The 16591-nt window shown below is 37.6% G+C and overlaps 3 protein-coding genes across 3 annotated transcripts; 1 reads left to right on the forward strand and 2 right to left on the reverse strand.

Moving 5' to 3' along the window:
• Positions 1-7009: 7009 nt before the first annotated feature.
• LOC129886897 (uncharacterized) lies at positions 7010-8527 on the reverse strand. The gene has a single exon (XM_055961789.1). The coding sequence runs from the start codon at positions 8502-8504 to the stop codon at positions 7254-7256; it is 1251 nt and encodes a 416-aa protein (XP_055817764.1). The 5' UTR covers positions 8505-8527; the 3' UTR covers positions 7010-7253.
• Positions 8528-10958: 2431 nt separating this feature from the next.
• On the reverse strand, positions 10959-12028 carry LOC129886898 (protein VACUOLELESS GAMETOPHYTES-like). The gene has a single exon (XM_055961790.1). It carries the CDS (start codon positions 11890-11892, stop codon positions 11110-11112), a length of 783 nt encoding a protein of 260 aa, XP_055817765.1. The 5' UTR covers positions 11893-12028; the 3' UTR covers positions 10959-11109.
• Positions 12029-14061: 2033 nt separating this feature from the next.
• LOC129884090 (uncharacterized) lies at positions 14062-15066 on the forward strand. The gene has a single exon (XM_055958455.1). The coding sequence runs from the start codon at positions 14062-14064 to the stop codon at positions 15064-15066; it is 1005 nt and encodes a 334-aa protein (XP_055814430.1).
• The last annotated feature ends 1525 nt before the right edge of the window (positions 15067-16591 follow it).

The raw sequence follows: 16591 nt of genomic DNA on the forward strand, positions 1-16591 counted from the left end.
ATAATTATCTACATTATAATCTTTGCGTTTTGATTGATGATTATAATTTGACCTTCTTCCTTCAGGTTGTGTGCGGGGAATATGAGAGTCACTTTTCCGTTTTAATTTGTTTGTCCTATTTTAATTTAATATAAAATTTAAGAAACTAATTCTTTTTTTAAATTTTAAGCCTTAAATTAAAGATACATCAAATATATCAAAATATTCTTTGATTTTATAATCTTAAGCATATTATAAAAAAATAAAATTAAAAATTATTAAAAAGAAAAAAAATATTCCTTTTGAAACAAATCAAGAATGAACAAATGAAACGATTGCTATAATCGATGTTTGAATATTTATATTTAGAAATAGAATACAACTAGCTAGCCTACTGTTTTGAGTCTCATCACAACTAGTGGAGGAAGCTTCTCTTTTAATTTCAATTTTCCCCTTTGCCTACTGTGCTGTTTTTTTGTTTACAATTTTGAAAGAATATTTGTACGTTCTATGTGATATTATTATCCACTTTTATGCTTATGGTCTATTTTATGCTTTGTGCATGAAGCCAATTTTATCAATATTAGGTTGACAAAACATGAATAATAATAGGGAATTTTCGTATATAGCCACTTAAAAATATTTTAATTATGCTTTATATTTGTAGTTTGTTAATTACAATTCGTAGTTATAGTTATAGCAATGTTTGTATAACTCGCGCAGTATTTGTATATGTTTATATAATTCGCTATACAATTCGAAATTTTGTATAACTGTTGGAGAAGCTTACAGAGCCAACGAAAAAGAAGAGAAGAAGCAGACGATGAAGAAGCTGAAGAATTCAGCAAAGAGGAAAGAGGAAGAAGCTGAAGAGTTTAAGACTCTTCAGCCCTCACATTTGGGGCATCCACGTGGAGCCTCCCTCTCCACATAAATATATATATATATATATATATATATATATATAAATCTGTCACAAATACACTTAATTTTTAAATATAATTATGCCCATATATTTATGGGTAAGTAGAATATAGTTTTGCACAAAATTAAGAATAGGCCATGTCTTCATGTCTTCTTGTCTCCATTTTAGCTACTGTACAATTCTATATAATCTAATGTACATACTAAAGATAGAGATACAGAAATTTGCTATCACAGCATCCTCCCTCTTTCATTTTTTACATGGTATCAGAGCTTATCTGAACTCAATCCAGATCCGTATAAAACCCATCATCATCATCTTCAAAATCTGTATCATCATATTCAAAATCTGCATCATCATTATTGAAACAAAATGCCTGAAACAACTCAAATTAAGTCAGGAAATGGTGAGAAAGGAACCATGTATGAAAGCAACCACCCTTACCATCTAAACAATTCAGACTCACCTGGTATGACTCTGGTCAACAATGTCTTCGATGGAAGAGGTTATTCAGGTTGGAGGAGATCCATCCTTTTATCCCTATCAGCCAAGAAGAAACTTGGCTTCATCAATGGAACCTGCAAGGCTCCAGAACTGGAATCTGCAGACTTTGAACAATGGAGTTGTGTTAATGACATGATCATATGTTGGATATCAAATGCACTCTCTAAGGATATTGCAGATAGTGTGATGAGTTCCAAAACTGCTAAGGAACTTTGGGACAGCCTGGAGCAGAGGTTTGGCAAATCAAATGGTGCCAAAATCTATCATCTGCAAAAGGAATTAACGAGTCTATCACAAGGGAATAGTGACATTGCAGGTTACTTCACCAAACTTAAGAGATTATGGGATGAATTGGATGGGATAAATGTAATAGCTTGCTGCTCATGTGTATGCACTTGTGATGGAAAATCAAAGTTGACAAAATCACTAGAAGATCAAAGGTTGATCCAATTCCTAATGGGACTAAATGATGTATATGCTCAGGCAAGGGGAAATATACTTATGATGAATCCCTTACCTGGAATGGATGTTGCATATTCATTACTTTTGCAGGATGAGAATCAAAGGGAAGTGTATGCAAACACAAACTGCATCTCTGATTCCGGATCATTTCTGGCAGCAAAACAACAAGAGAACAAACTAATTGCTGAGTTTGCAGCATTCATGGCCAATGGACAGGGAAGAAATACACAAAGATTCAAACACCAAACAATGAAGGGAACAAACACATACCAGAACCAGAGGTATACCAACCCAGCTCAGAACCAGAGACATGATAAGTCACAGAGCAGGTTTAAGGGTAAGAAAAAATATGATCCAAACCTGTCATGCACCTATTGTGGGAAAACAGGACATATACATGATGATTGCTACAGGCTGCATGGATTTCCTACAGATTTTGAGTTCACCAACTCCAGAAACTATCAGCATCAGATTAAAGCAAATGTAGCCTTGAATCAGCAAGCAGATGAGGGCACTGGGAGGACAAATCCTGGAATCATTGATGAAAATTTTGAGGAACAGTTTAGCAAAAAGCAGATTGCAGAGATGATACAAATGTACAAACAGACTAAGCTGGCAGAAACAGGAATCAATGCAAATGCAGTGGCTGGTACCATTCTTAAATACTCAAATTCTGTACCCACTAAACTTAAGCAGAATACTTGGATAATTGATTCAGGAGCCTCAGAACACATGTGTTTTGATCCCAATTCCTTCTTATTTCTAAAACCTCTGCCTATGCCTTTGAACATTAATTTACCCAATTCTTTCAAGGTAAGTGTAACCCATATAGGGAGCATCTCCATCTTGCCAGGGCAAGTCATAACTGATGTACTGCTTGTACCAGACTTTAAGTATAATCTACTTTCAATTCACAAGTTCTGTGTTCAGTTTCAGTGTAATGTCCTATTCACTGCCACCGGATGTTTCTTGCAGGACCTTTCAGTGAGGAGTCCTCAAGCTTTTGGTGAAGTTAGAGAAGGACTCTATTTATTGGATTCCAACACTGACAAGTCTAGAAATAGTTTCAATTCAAATGATGTATCCTCAGATCCCATCCCACAATCATTTTCAGTTTTCAATTCAGTACATGTTAATGCTACCCCTAGTGTGAAACTTTGGCATGTAAGGTTGGGACATCTTCCATTTTCAGCAATGAAACATTTAAGTTTTCTTCCATGTGAATCCACCTCTGATTTTGTTTGTGACATATGCCCTAGAGCTAGGCAAACTAGACAACCCTTTCCTACTAGCAACATAAAATCCACACATATCTTTGATCTCATTCATATAGACACTTGGGGACCCTACAAATGTAGTACTTACAATGGTTTCAGGTTCTTCCTCTCCATAGTAGATGACTACAGTAGAGGGACATGGACATTCTTGCTAAGCACCAAAAGCAATGCCTTCTCTGTACTGAAAAGCTTCCTATCCATGGTAGAAAGACACTTCAATGTCAGAGTTAAGACAATCAGATCTGACAATGCTTTAGAATTAGGGAAAGGGACACAGGAATCAGCATTTCTTGCTTCTCAAGGAATTTTACATCAGTTGTCCTGTGTTGCTACACCTCAACAAAATGGAACTGTTGAGAGAAAGCATAGACACCTCTTAGAAATTGCAAGAGGATTGATGTTTCAGTCAAAATTGCCTATGACTTACTGGGGAGAGTCTGTTTTAACTGCTACTCATATCATTAATAGACTCCCATCTAGTGTTCTAAAGGGACAAACACCCTATGCAGTACTTCTTGGACAAGAACCTACCTATGCTCACTTGAGGAATTTTGGATGCTTGTGTTATGCCTCTACTTTGGGACAAGGGAGAAACAAGTTTGATGAAAGGGCTACTGCCTGTGTTTTACTGGGATACCCTTTACAGCAGAAGGGGTATAAATTGTTATCTCTTGATACAAAGAAAGTGTTTGTATCCAGAGATGTCAGATTTCATGAGTCACATTTTCCTTTCAATTCATCTGATAGCTCCCACACACCTATTTTTTTGAACTACCCATCCCCCTCAGATCATGATCCCTTTTATCCAGCTACACCCTCAGTACCACCACCTCATACTTCTACCTACAGACCACAATCAGAAGCCACACTTCCTCAGCAGACATCCCCACCTACATCACCAGATACTTCTGCCCCTGCTCCTCTCACAGACCTACCAAGAAGATCTAGCAGGATGTCTCATGAACCTGGGTACCTAAAAGACTACATTTGCAATAGTGTAATATTTACTGATTCATGGACACCTTATCTTGATCACTCTCATAAGCCAAAGGGATATGCTTTCTCCTCCTTATCCCTCCACAATCAGAAACTCATTCACTCTCTCTCTGATATCACTGAGCCTAACTGCTACAACCAAGCCTCCCAACATCCAGCATGGAGAGAGGCCATGAACTCCGAACTTCAGGCCTTGGCAACCAATCACACCTGGGATGTTGTCCTGCTGCCTAAAGGAAAGAGAGCTTTACCTTGCAAATGGGTATACAAGATAAAGCATCTCTCGGATGGGAGGATTGAACGACTCAAGGCCAGACTAGTCGTAAGGGGGGATATACAAAGAGAAGGCATAGATTATGGAGAAACTTTTTCACCTGTTGTGAAGATGACCACTATCCGGTGCCTACTGACCATTGCAGCTAAAAAGAAGTGGTCTGTTTCACAATTGGATGTCAACAATGCATTCTTGCATGGTGACCTCCAAGAAGAGGTTTTTATGAAGTTCCCAGCAGGACTGACACCTCCTAGCCCTAACCATGTCTGCCTCCTGAAGAAATCATTATATGGTTTAAAGCAGGCTTCCCGGCAGTGGTATGCTCGGCTTGCAGGAGCCTTAGCCTTCAAAGGCTATTCTACCTCTTTAAACGATTACTCTCTCTTTTTCAAGCACAACGGGACACTTACTTCTATCCTAGCAGTATATGTCGACGATATTCTCCTCACTGGAAATGACCTGTCTGAACTCGAAACTATCAAATGCTTTCTCAACACAGAATTCAGAGTTAAAAACCTGGGTGAAATTCACCATTTTCTTGGGATGGAAATTTTGAGAGAAGATCAAGGATTTATTGTAAATCAACGGCAGTTTACCATGGACCTCCTTCATGAGTTTGATGTCTCTCATCTGCCTGCAGTCCATTCTCCGCTGGACCCCTCCTTCAAGTTTCGAGCAGACGACAGCCCTCGTTTGGATAATCCCACTCTCTATCGTCACTTGGTTGGCAAGTTGAATTTTTTGACCAACACTCGTCCAGATCTATGCTTTGCTGTTCTTGCTCTGAGTCAACACATGCAACGACCCTGTTTGTCCCATTTCTCGGCTGCCTTGCGCGTTTTACGCTACCTGAATACAGATCCAGCTCAGGGAATCCTCCTTTCTTCCGACCCCTCCTTTTCTCTGCTGGCCTTTTGCGATGCGGACTGGGCTTCTTGTAAAGATTCACGAAAATCGGTCAGTGGTTTTTTCATCACCCTCGGAGGAGCCCCAATCTCTTGGAAATCGAAGAAACAAATCTCGATCTCCTTGTCCTCCGCCGAAGCAGAATACAGGTCCATGCGCCGTGTTACTGCTGAACTTACGTGGTTAGTTCGGCTTCTTGAAGACCTTTCTGCCTCAATTACTCTTCCGATTCCGCTACGCTCAGACAGTCAAGCAGCCATCCATATAGCTCGAAACCCGGTCTTCCATGAGCGCACTAAACATGTTGAGCTCGATTGTCATTTTGTGCGCCAACAGGTTCAATCTGGTCTGATTACCCTCTCATTTGTTCCTTCTAGAGAACAGCTCGCCGATCTCTTCACTAAGCCCCTTTCAGGGGTTTCTCATCAAGCGATCCTGCGCAAGTTGAAGGCACTGACACTCCCCTCCAACTTGAGGGGGGATGTTGGAGAAGCTTACAGAGCCAACGAAAAAGAAGAGAAGAAGCAGACGATGAAGAAGCTGAAGAATTCAGCAAAGAGGAAAGAGGAAGAAGCTGAAGAGTTTAAGACTCTTCAGCCCTCACATTTGGGGCATCCACGTGGAGCCTCCCTCTCCACATAAATATATATATATATATATATATATATATATATATATAAATCTGTCACAAATACACTTAATTTTTAAATATAATTATGCCCATATATTTATGGGTAAGTAGAATATAGTTTTGCACAAAATTAAGAATAGGCCATGTCTTCATGTCTTCTTGTCTCCATTTTAGCTACTGTACAATTCTATATAATCTAATGTACATACTAAAGATAGAGATACAGAAATTTGCTATCACAGCATCCTCCCTCTTTCATTTTTTACAATAACGTTTGTCTATTTCACTATATAATTCATGCACAATATTTGTATAATTCGCTATACAATTTGTAGTGTTTGTATATTTCGCTATACAATTCGATTCACGCACAACGCCTGTATAAATCGCGCAAATTATACAAAACTCAACTGTATAATCACTTGAATTATACAAAACTCAAACTGTAATTACAGTTAGATGTTTGCCGCGATCCATAATTAATTCAAACTATAACTATGTTAGCTAATTAACTAATATATATTTGCTTATCCGCATAATTTTTCCAATAATAATTGGTCTGCTCAGGTGAGATTATCCCTTAACAAATGGATGGAAAACTAGGGCCAGACCAGTTGACGTTATTATAGTAATTTATAGTGTTTTTTTCACATAGTTTCCAAATATATAAATTTTAAATTCAAAAAACTTGTAGATTTCATACCCAAATTCACGATCAAACTTAAAGTGTTTGATTCTCAAAATCCGAATTGTGCCGCATAAAGAGTATATAAGCTTTTAAATAATAATATAGAATAGCAAACAATGAGTTGGAATGAGCGGCTTTGATACCATACAAGATAAAGAAAGATATATTAGGCCTAACTCCATCCCATGGCCGAAAGCTAGCTCATTAGAAAGGATTGTCCAAGATCATATATGGAGACCATGTATCCTCTATCCCACTAATGCGAGACTCCAACACCCCCAGATGTGTCCAGTCATGGGCATGCCATGGTGGTGGAGTTCTACATTGGTGGAAACAAAAGGATACATGATATTCTTATATGGTATGGACAATTTTTCTCTTATGAGCTAATTTTTGGAGTTGGTTAATTAGATCCAAGATGCATTTAATTAACTGGGGAAAAATGACTGTGTAGATAGTGATATACTCATGTAACAGCTCGCACCAATATTGAAAATACAATGAATACTAGTAACAATCATAAAACCATTCAAACAACATGTAATACCAAGATTCAAACAAAGGGAAATACCAGTGAATGTGCGTTCATGATGTTGAATGTTGATAGAAGGTCAATAATAGTAATAACCCCGTGAGGGCCCAATGTAGCTAGCAGCATTGTCCATAGCTTGAAGCATGAGCATATGCCCCATATGTTGTTCTTTCAGTCTGCGCTGAGCTTCATAATATGTTGATTCTGACTCCTCCTCTTCTTCTCCTTCTTCTGGTAATTTGTCTGCTGAATTTTCTTCTTGCGCCGATTCAGTTACTGGCTTCATTTTGGGAGTTTCTGGTGGATTCTTGGTTGAATTTTTCTTTGTTTTCCTAGTTGGACTTTTTGTTGATGTACTAATGACTCTTTCATTGGTTGGTACTTCATTCGGTTTCATGATCTCTGCATTTTCTTCTCTTTCTTCGTTTTCTTCTGGTGATTTGTCTGCTGGTTTCTCGTCAGGCAATACTGTCTTCATTTTGGGATTTACTCTAACACTCTTGGCTAATTTTTTCTCTGTTTTCCTAACTGGACCTTTTGTTGGTTTATTGATGACTTGTTCAGTAATTTCCTTGTTAATTGGTTCTTCCACCTTTGGTTTCATGATCACTGCATTTTCTTCTCCTTGTGGTAATTTGTCTGCTAGTTTTTCGACCGGAGATACAGCTGCTAGGTTCATTTTGGGATTCTTGGTAGATTTTTTCTCTGTTTTCCTATCTGGACTTTTTGTTGATATACTAATGACAATTTCTTCCTTTGGTTTCGTGATGACTGCATTTTCTTTTGGTTTGTTGACATATTTGGAAATGCTACATTCGATATGTGTTCCAAAATCACAATCAGCACAATAATACAACCAAGAATTCTGTTCTGCTTTTCCATGACATAGATCACAAACAAAAATGTAACTTTCATCCTCATCACCAAATGAGGAATCAAATATAAGTTTAAGTGCATGATGATGGTGTTGGGGAAGTAAGACAGTTTGGGGCAAAAGGGCACATTGCACGTGCAGATCAAACTCGCAATGAGCACAACTTAAGCTACATGATCTTCCTTCAGATCCACATGCATTACAGGTAAAAGATCGGCTCGAATAAGTAGGAGATGGAAGAAGGGTTAAAGGGTGAGAGGGATGAGAAGGGTGAACCAGAGAACGAGGCGCGTTGAGGCAATTGTCATGGAGGTAGAAATTGCAAGAGATGCAACCATGAAAGGGCTCAAAAATAGGCTTCTCACAGGCTTGGCATTGAAGTTCCTCACTTTCATCAACAACAAGTTTTTTCAAAATATGGTGGTGGCTGAAATGTTGGTTATCTTGATATTTCATGTCTCTCAATTTGCTTAGTCTATAAGTTGTTTTCAATGTGTGGTTTCTTTTGGAGGAAATAGACATGGTTTATATGGATTTCTTGAAAATAATTTAGTGAATTTAGTACATCCACTGTCAAGTTTACTTGGTATTTCTTATTCTGGAAGTCAACTTCTGACTTTTAAAGATAATGAGAAATTATGACATTATATAAAATAGAGTAAAATCTGGAAGAAATGACTAATTATTTGGCTTGTAGAGCTGGCTGATCAAATATTTTACAAAAACCAATTCTAGCTAGAAGAATATTTTTTTGAAAATAAGTGATTTTCTTACTTATTTTTTGTATTTGATAAATATATAAAAAATTATCTCAAAAATATTTGTATATAATTTAGGCAAAACACTATAAATGTGGATGAGGTGGGGGTGCTGGGGTACGAGGGGGTTAAGGGGGCAGGGGCTATGGGAGAGTGTGCGGGTGCCGGGGTTGTACGTGCGAGTGCGAACGTAAGTGGGAGGGCGTAGATGGGGTGTAGGTTGGAAGAGGGGGTGGGGCGGGGCAAAGGGGAAGACAATCAACATGAAATGTTATTTATAAAATTTGTTTTGCTTGTGTATACTTCCGCGAGGAAATCATTGTCATGATATTTAAGATTTTAAAAAATATATTTTTCAAAATATTTAGACCTGTTAAAAGCAGAAAAAAGTGGAAAATGTTCTATCTTGACCTCCTCCTCTTCTTCTCCTCCTCCTCCTCCTCCTCCTCCTCCTCCTCTTATTATTATTATTATTATTATTATTATTATTATTCTTCTTCTTCTTCTTATTATTATTATTATTATTATTATTATTATTCTTCTTCTTCTTCTTCTTCTTCTTCTTCTTCTTCTTCTTATTATTATTATTATTATTATTATTATTATTATTATTATTATTATTATTATTATTATTATTATTATTATTATTATTATTCTTATTATTCTTATTATTATTATTATTATTCTTATTATTCTTATTCTTATTCTTATTATTATTATTATTATTATTATTATTATTTTTAAAAATAAAAAATTGGGGTTAGGGGAAGGGGAAATGAGGGAGAGGATTACAATGTAGAAAATCGAACACTCACCAACAAGATGGAAGTTCAGATAGTCAACCAACTAACCTTGTCTTATTACATGTTGTTATATTCGTGTCTTGATGATTTAATAAACTATGAGACATGGTAGAAAAACCTGGTCCCATGAGTAACGTCTGTCCAAGACAAGAAAATGGAGTACATCTGTAAAGCTGCAAAAGTTGCATTGGTTGGTGGGCACTGTAACAGAGGTGCTGCAACAACAGGCTGCCTCCACCAATGGCGTTGCTCCCAAATTTTTTTGTCTCTCTTATGAAGAGAACATTGTGACAAGAAACATTAAGCTTTTGTAAATCAAGTTCATACACAACGCAAAAGTCATTTCAAGGAAGAATATTACTCATATTCAACAGGGACCTGAGCCAGAACTACAACGTCTAAAGTTATGTTTGAGTTTTGTGTCTTGTGTTCTTATATTGTAAATCTACTCCTAAGTTATAAAGGATAGTAGATCATTTGTTTGTTTAAGTGTTTAGCTTTTGTCATATTAATTAGAGTTAATTAGTCGAATCATTTATGTTTTAGTCAAGCTTTTTTTCACCATTGGTTTGGTGTTCTCTTGGGTGGAGTTGCCTAGGAGTGTCAACTAGAGTTAGTTGATGCGTGGATGAAGTAGAGTTGTTGTTTGTTTCTTCTCTATCTTTGAGATCTGAGTTGGTGGTTAGAGTTAGTTGTGGTGTATTGTTGAAGTATGTATCAGGTAGAGTTAGTGTAGTGAAAAATAGAGTTATTGCTTTGTGTCTTGTAATAGAGGTGCTGCAAGGGGGAAGGGATTAAGAGTTTAATTTCTAGGTTACAAGAGTTTGTAATCTAAAACTTAGCTCATTGTTAGTGAAGTTGTTGGTGAAATCCTGTGAAACAAGTCGTGATTTTTTCCTCCCTTGAGCAAGGAGGTTTCCACACAAACATTGTGTGTCATTTTAACTTTTGCATCTAACTTGAATATTCTGTCAACAGATTGTGTCAAGAGACCTGGTTCGCTGACTCGTGGAGGACTCATATAAGCCATCACAGGTTTTGTATCTTCATATATTCACCAATCAGCATTTTCATGAATCATGAAGCACGTTACGAATAAATAAGTTTCTTTTAATCACTCAAAATATTAAAAGCTTATGCATTATATCATTGACTTTTTTATGAGAAAAATTTATCATTTGTTTTGATTAGTATCGAAATGAGCTTCTATATATCGGTATTCTGATTTTAATTAATTTTATTTTCTATTGAAATTATAGTTTATGATGTGCTGTTGTTTGATTCTCGTCTTGCAGAACCAAAAGGGGGGAAATCACACACTAGTTTGTAATAGATAAACATAGAAACCAAAACGAAAATGAAGAAACTTGATGATCAAAGATACAAATTTGAAAGAGAAATAACATAACAATAATAAAGCATTTATTTTGCAATAAAAACTGAAGAACGCCAAAGTGAATGCATTAGAAAACCACGATAGAGTTATATGTTCGTGATTGTCTATATTAAGTCCAGAGCAGCCTGTCTTCCCTGTGCTTCAATCTGAAGGCGAATTTGAGTTGCTATAAGCCGCTCATGGGCATCATTCACTGCATTTATCATTTCCACCGCTGGATTTGGATTTGGATTTGGACTTGAATTTGGATTTGCATTTGAATTTGGACTTGAATTTGGATTTGCATTTGAATTTGGATTTGGACGCTGCTGTTTGGTGAAAACATCGACTTCAGGACTAGTTATGGCACACTGCAGGTGTGACCCGAAATCACACTCAGCACAATAGTACAGCCAATCGTCCTTGTTCATGATCACATTACACATGTCACAAGCGTATGTACTATTCTTATCTTCGTATGGAGAACCGAAATGGAGCCCCAATTGATGTGGGTGTCTGTCAACAAGTATTGAACTCGGACAAGACGCACATTGCAAGTGGATATCAAATTCACAACAAGCACAGCTGAAGCAAAATCCATTTCCAGAAGAGCCACAAGCCTTGCAAGTATAGGAACGACTCGAGTAAGACGGAATATGGTGAAGTGTCAAGGGATGGGAAGGATGAGACGAGTGATTGAGAAAACGTGGAGCATTGAAACAGTTTTCGTGGAGGAAATACTGGCAGCTGTTGCAGCCATGTAAATTAGGCTTATTGTTATTTGGTAGCTCACAGGCATTGCAAGTGAGTGTTTCAGGTGGATTCACAATTGGTTTCAAAATGTGGGGATGGCTAAAGTGTTGTTTACCTTGACATGTAGCATTTGCACTCTTATTCTGTCTTCCCATTGATTTTCCGTGTAACTTCGTTGAATCAGTAATCAATAAGGGGCTACCAATGAATACCACTAATTTGTAATTGTATTTATAGATACTAAGTCAGCTATCATAGTTAACAAGTAATAACTTGTCCATCATTCATGTTATTAACATCAATTTGGCCAATTGCTATTTAAAAGTATATTTAAACAACGGTGTCTGATATTCATAGGTGGTCGTCTCTGTGATACAAACTGTATAATTAGATCCACCGATTTCGGCAAATTGATAACTTTGGTGAGTCAACTGTATTGAGGTTCATGTATGTTACGGTAAAAGTCCACTGTTAAGACTTTTTGCTCTAGCAAGTTGGCATTTTTATCATTCATTATTCTAGTGCTGACTATTGACTAATACTTCATTCATAATCTGAACGTTGGGAGTTTGTTTATCGGAATGTCAGACGAAGAGTCTTATATGTCTGCTTGATTATCTTGCATTAAAATAGGTTGTATATTTACTATTTGGAATGCAGTCTTTTTCAGCGAATACATAATGCTTTCGCACCAATTTTTGTTTTATAAACTCACATATTAATATATTTATGTATAGATATGCTGTTATTTAAAAAAGTCTATTTTTTTATCTAATAAAGTATTGGTATGAGTTTATTTTAGATAAGTTAAAGGGAAAAGAACACTAGTACCCAAAAAGAAACTATTTACAAGCGACTATCCTTTACTTCCATGCCCCCTACTTTTAACTACTAATTCGCGTTTTCTGTTTGATACCATCGGAGTATATATATATTTTGATAGTCTCAAAGAGTAAGAAGTAGTGCTTCAGTGAAAACACTACTCAATTACTCTTTGATACCTTTAGAGTATATATATTATATAACATGAAGTGTTTCAGTGAAAAGACTGCTCAATTGTTGTTTGATACCGTTAAAGTATATATATATATATATATATATCAAGGATGAAGAAGCAGTGGTTCACTGAATAGAACAAGAGGCAGTCGGGTAAATAGTTTGGATCGTGGGTCCAATCAGGGTACATAGTTTGGGTTGGATCTAATTTGGGTAAATACTTTGCCTAATGAATTCAATTTGTGTAGTTTTCCCTAAGTTAAAACCCATGAGCCTTTTCTTTAATTATGATGGATACATACAAGAAAAGGTACATTTTTTGAAAAGACATTTCACCATCCTTAAAATAAATTGATCCCTAAATTAGAAGATACGTTCTTTTTTTTTCTCCATCTCAGATAAAAAATAACACAAAGAAGTATCTTCAAGATTTAGAATATCCTAATTTCCTTCAAACGATTTTTGCAATAGAACAAGGTTAGTGTTCCTATCATACTTATTTATTGATGATTATGTCTAGTGATTTACTTATGATTTTGGAATGAATTATTTGAAGTTTTTCAACAAGTGATTTCAGGAGCACGGTCTAGTTAGATCATTAGAAATGGAATAAAGATGGATTTACATTTGAAAGTACTATATATATATATATTATTTATTTATGTTTTGAACTTCAACGAAGTGTTTTTTTTAACACTGCTTTGGTTCACGTTGTTGTTTTCTTTTAAAGCAAGTTTTCTGTTTGTTTATTTTGCTTTTGTGTTTTGTTTTGCTGCAAAGCGGCACTCGTCTTGTTTTCTTTTAAAGTATGCAGTCTGTTTTCTTTTGTTTTTAGGGCAGTTTTCTTTTGCCATTTAATGGAACAAGGTGCATCAACTTGAGGAATTAGAAATCAATAGAAACTTGCCCAATTCTGGGTATTTTGTTCAAAGAAGGTTTTTCTTTCTTTGAAGAATAAATAATTAAAGAAATGTCTTCTGCAACTTTTTTATTTTTTGGGTTTTTTTTTCTCCACTTTTTCTAAAGGCAATCTTTTGCAATATTTTTTAAAATGATAATCTTGTACCAATTTAGTACCTGTTAGAATATATGGTAATATATTCTGACAGATTCGTAACAAATTGTATATATTTAGTTTTCATATATAGATAGTTAGTTTCCTTGTATTAGACGCTTGTATTAGGTATATATACTTATTATGTTAATGAAATAAAGCAAATGATTAATTTCTTTCATGGTATCAGCTGTCTAGGCAAATTCTCTCCTTCTTCTTCTAGATCTCCCGCCGCCACAGCCCCCCTCGCCTTCCTCGTCCTCACTTTTTCACCATGTCTACCTCCAAATCTTCCTTTCATCCTGCTCTTGCTGTCTCCAACATCAAGAACCATGTTCCCGTCACTCTTGAGATGGAGAATGTCCAATATTCCACTTGGGCGGAACTATTTAAGATTCATGCACGATCCCATCGGGTAATTGATCATATTATTCCTCCGGCGGCAGGAACGGAGAAACGGCCTCAACAGGAGGAGGACAAAGGACTGTGGTCCACCCTTGACGCCACCGTTCTCCAATGGCTCTACGCTACTATCTCTCATGATCTGTTGCATACAATTTTGGAACCTGACACCACGGCGATGGAGGCTTGGAATCGCTTGCATGATATCTTCCAGGATAACAAACACTCTCGTGCTGTCACCCTTGAGTACGACTTCACTCATGTCGACATGGCCGATTTTCCCAATGTCTCTGCCTATTGTCAACATCTCAAATCTCTGGCGGATCAACTCAAGAATGTTGGCTCTCAAGTGGCTAACGATCGTCTAGTTCTTCAATTGGTCTCGGGCCTTACCGAGCCCTACCAAGGTGTGGCGACTCTTATTCGCCAACGCGACCCTTTGCCACAATTTTATCAAGCCCGTTCGATGCTCACTCTTGAAGAAGCTGGCCGTGCTAAGAAAGCAGCCCAAAGTTCCTCCGCTGCATTAGTTGCTCGCTCGTCCGAAGGTCACACTGATGTTCCTGATAATTCCTCTTCCCACCGCCATAATAGTGGTGAAAAGAGGCACCACAACCGCAATAATAATGGAGGCAGATCTCGCGGCAGCCATGGTAGTCGTGGCGGCGGCAGAGGAGCTGGCAGTAGCGGCAGTCCTGCTGGCCGTGGTGGTCAGCTGGGTGGCAGCAGCAGTCGCGGCAGCACTGGGCAGCATTCAACGGTGCAACACTCTCCACAATTTTCTCCTTGGTCTGGCGGACAACAGTGGCCATGGCTGGCCTCTTGGGGTCCTTGGGCTGTCCCACCATGCCCATATTCGTCAACCACTTGGTCCTGACCCACTTATGGACAACAACAACCACCAAGAGTGGGTGTTCTTGGCCCCCGACCCCAACAGGCATACACCGCAGCCCCTACGCCTATGGACATTGAGGCTGCAATGCATACTCTTGGGATCACTCCTCCGGATACAAATTGGTACATGGACACCGGTGCCACTTCTCACATGACATCCAATCAAGGTAACCTCACGTCCTATTTTAATAAGAGCATTAATCGTGGTATTATGGTTGATAATGGTCACTCTATTCCAATTCACGGCTATGGTCACACAACTTTGTCTTCCCCGGGTCCTCCCTTGCACTTAAAAAATGTCCTCCATGCACCTCATCTAGTTAAAAATTTGGTGTCCGTCCGCAAATTTACCACTGATAACTCTGTTTCTGTGAATTTTGATCTCTTTGGGTTTTCTGTGAAGGATTTTCAGACGGGGAGGCTGGTAATGAGGTGTAACAGTCGGGGAGAGCTTTATCCAATCACCAATCCAGTCACTTTACCATCTACTTTTGCGGCTTTGGCACCTTCTCTTTGGCATGATCGTTTGGGTCACCTGGGCGCACCTGTGTTGAATTTCCTTAGGAAGAATAAATTAATTGATTGTACTCAAAGTAGCGATGTTCGTATTTGTCATTCGTGTCCTCTTGGAAAATATGTTAAGTTGCCCTTTTATGCGTCCACTTCTTGCACTCTTATGCCGTTTGATATTATACATAGTGATCTTTGGACGTCACCCATTTTGAGTTCCTCCGATCATCGATATTATGTTTTATTTATGGATGATTATTCTAAATTCTTGTGGACATTTCCTTTATCACACAAATCACAAACCTTTTCCACATTTTTAAATTTCAAGACATTTATTCGAACTCACTTTGAACGGGATATTAAGAATATACAATGTGATAATGGCAAGGAATTTGATAATGGCCCTTTTTGGGACTTCTGTAAAATCAATGGTCTGTCGTTTCGTTTGTCTTGTCCTCACACGTCCCCTCAAAATGGGAAAGCCGAAAAACAAATCCGTACGATTAATAACATTGTTTGTACCTTATTAGCCCATGCTTCCCTTCCTCCTTCCTTTTGGCATTATGCTTTACAAATGAAAACTTACCTTCTCAACATTCTTCCTCATAAACTGTTAAACTATCACTCTCCTCTTAGCATTCTTTATCGGAAGGATCCCTCTTATTCCCATATTCGTGTCTTTGGGTGTTTATGTTATCCTCTCTTTTCCTCAACACTAATAAATAAACTTCAACCCCGGTCAACCCAGTGTATTTTTTTGGGATATCCATCACATCATCGTAGGTATAAATGCTATGATTTATCCTCTCAAAAAATCATCCTTAGCCGTCACGTACTCTGTGATAAGACGCAATTTCCTTTTGCCAAGTTACATACCCATCAAAATCACACATACCAATTTCTAGACGATGGACCCTCTCCATATGTGGCTCATCATCTCGCTAACCCTACGAACCCACCGACTCCACCCCTTCCTGCCGCACTGCTGCCAGCCCCGC

Source organism: Solanum dulcamara, chromosome 4 (genome assembly GCF_947179165.1).
Source record: "Solanum dulcamara chromosome 4, daSolDulc1.2, whole genome shotgun sequence".
NCBI classification, from domain to species: Eukaryota; Viridiplantae; Streptophyta; class Magnoliopsida; order Solanales; family Solanaceae; genus Solanum; species Solanum dulcamara.

What these genes read in the sequence shown, in the direction of transcription:
- LOC129886898 (XM_055961790.1), bottom strand. Translation starts at nt 11,892, where the DNA reads ATGGGAAGACAGAATAAGAGTGCAAATGCTACATGTCAAGGTAAACAA.
- LOC129884090 (XM_055958455.1), top strand. Translation starts at nt 14,062, where the DNA reads ATGTCTACCTCCAAATCTTCCTTTCATCCTGCTCTTGCTGTCTCCAAC.
- LOC129886897 (XM_055961789.1), bottom strand. Translation starts at nt 8,504, where the DNA reads ATGAAATATCAAGATAACCAACATTTCAGCCACCACCATATTTTGAAA.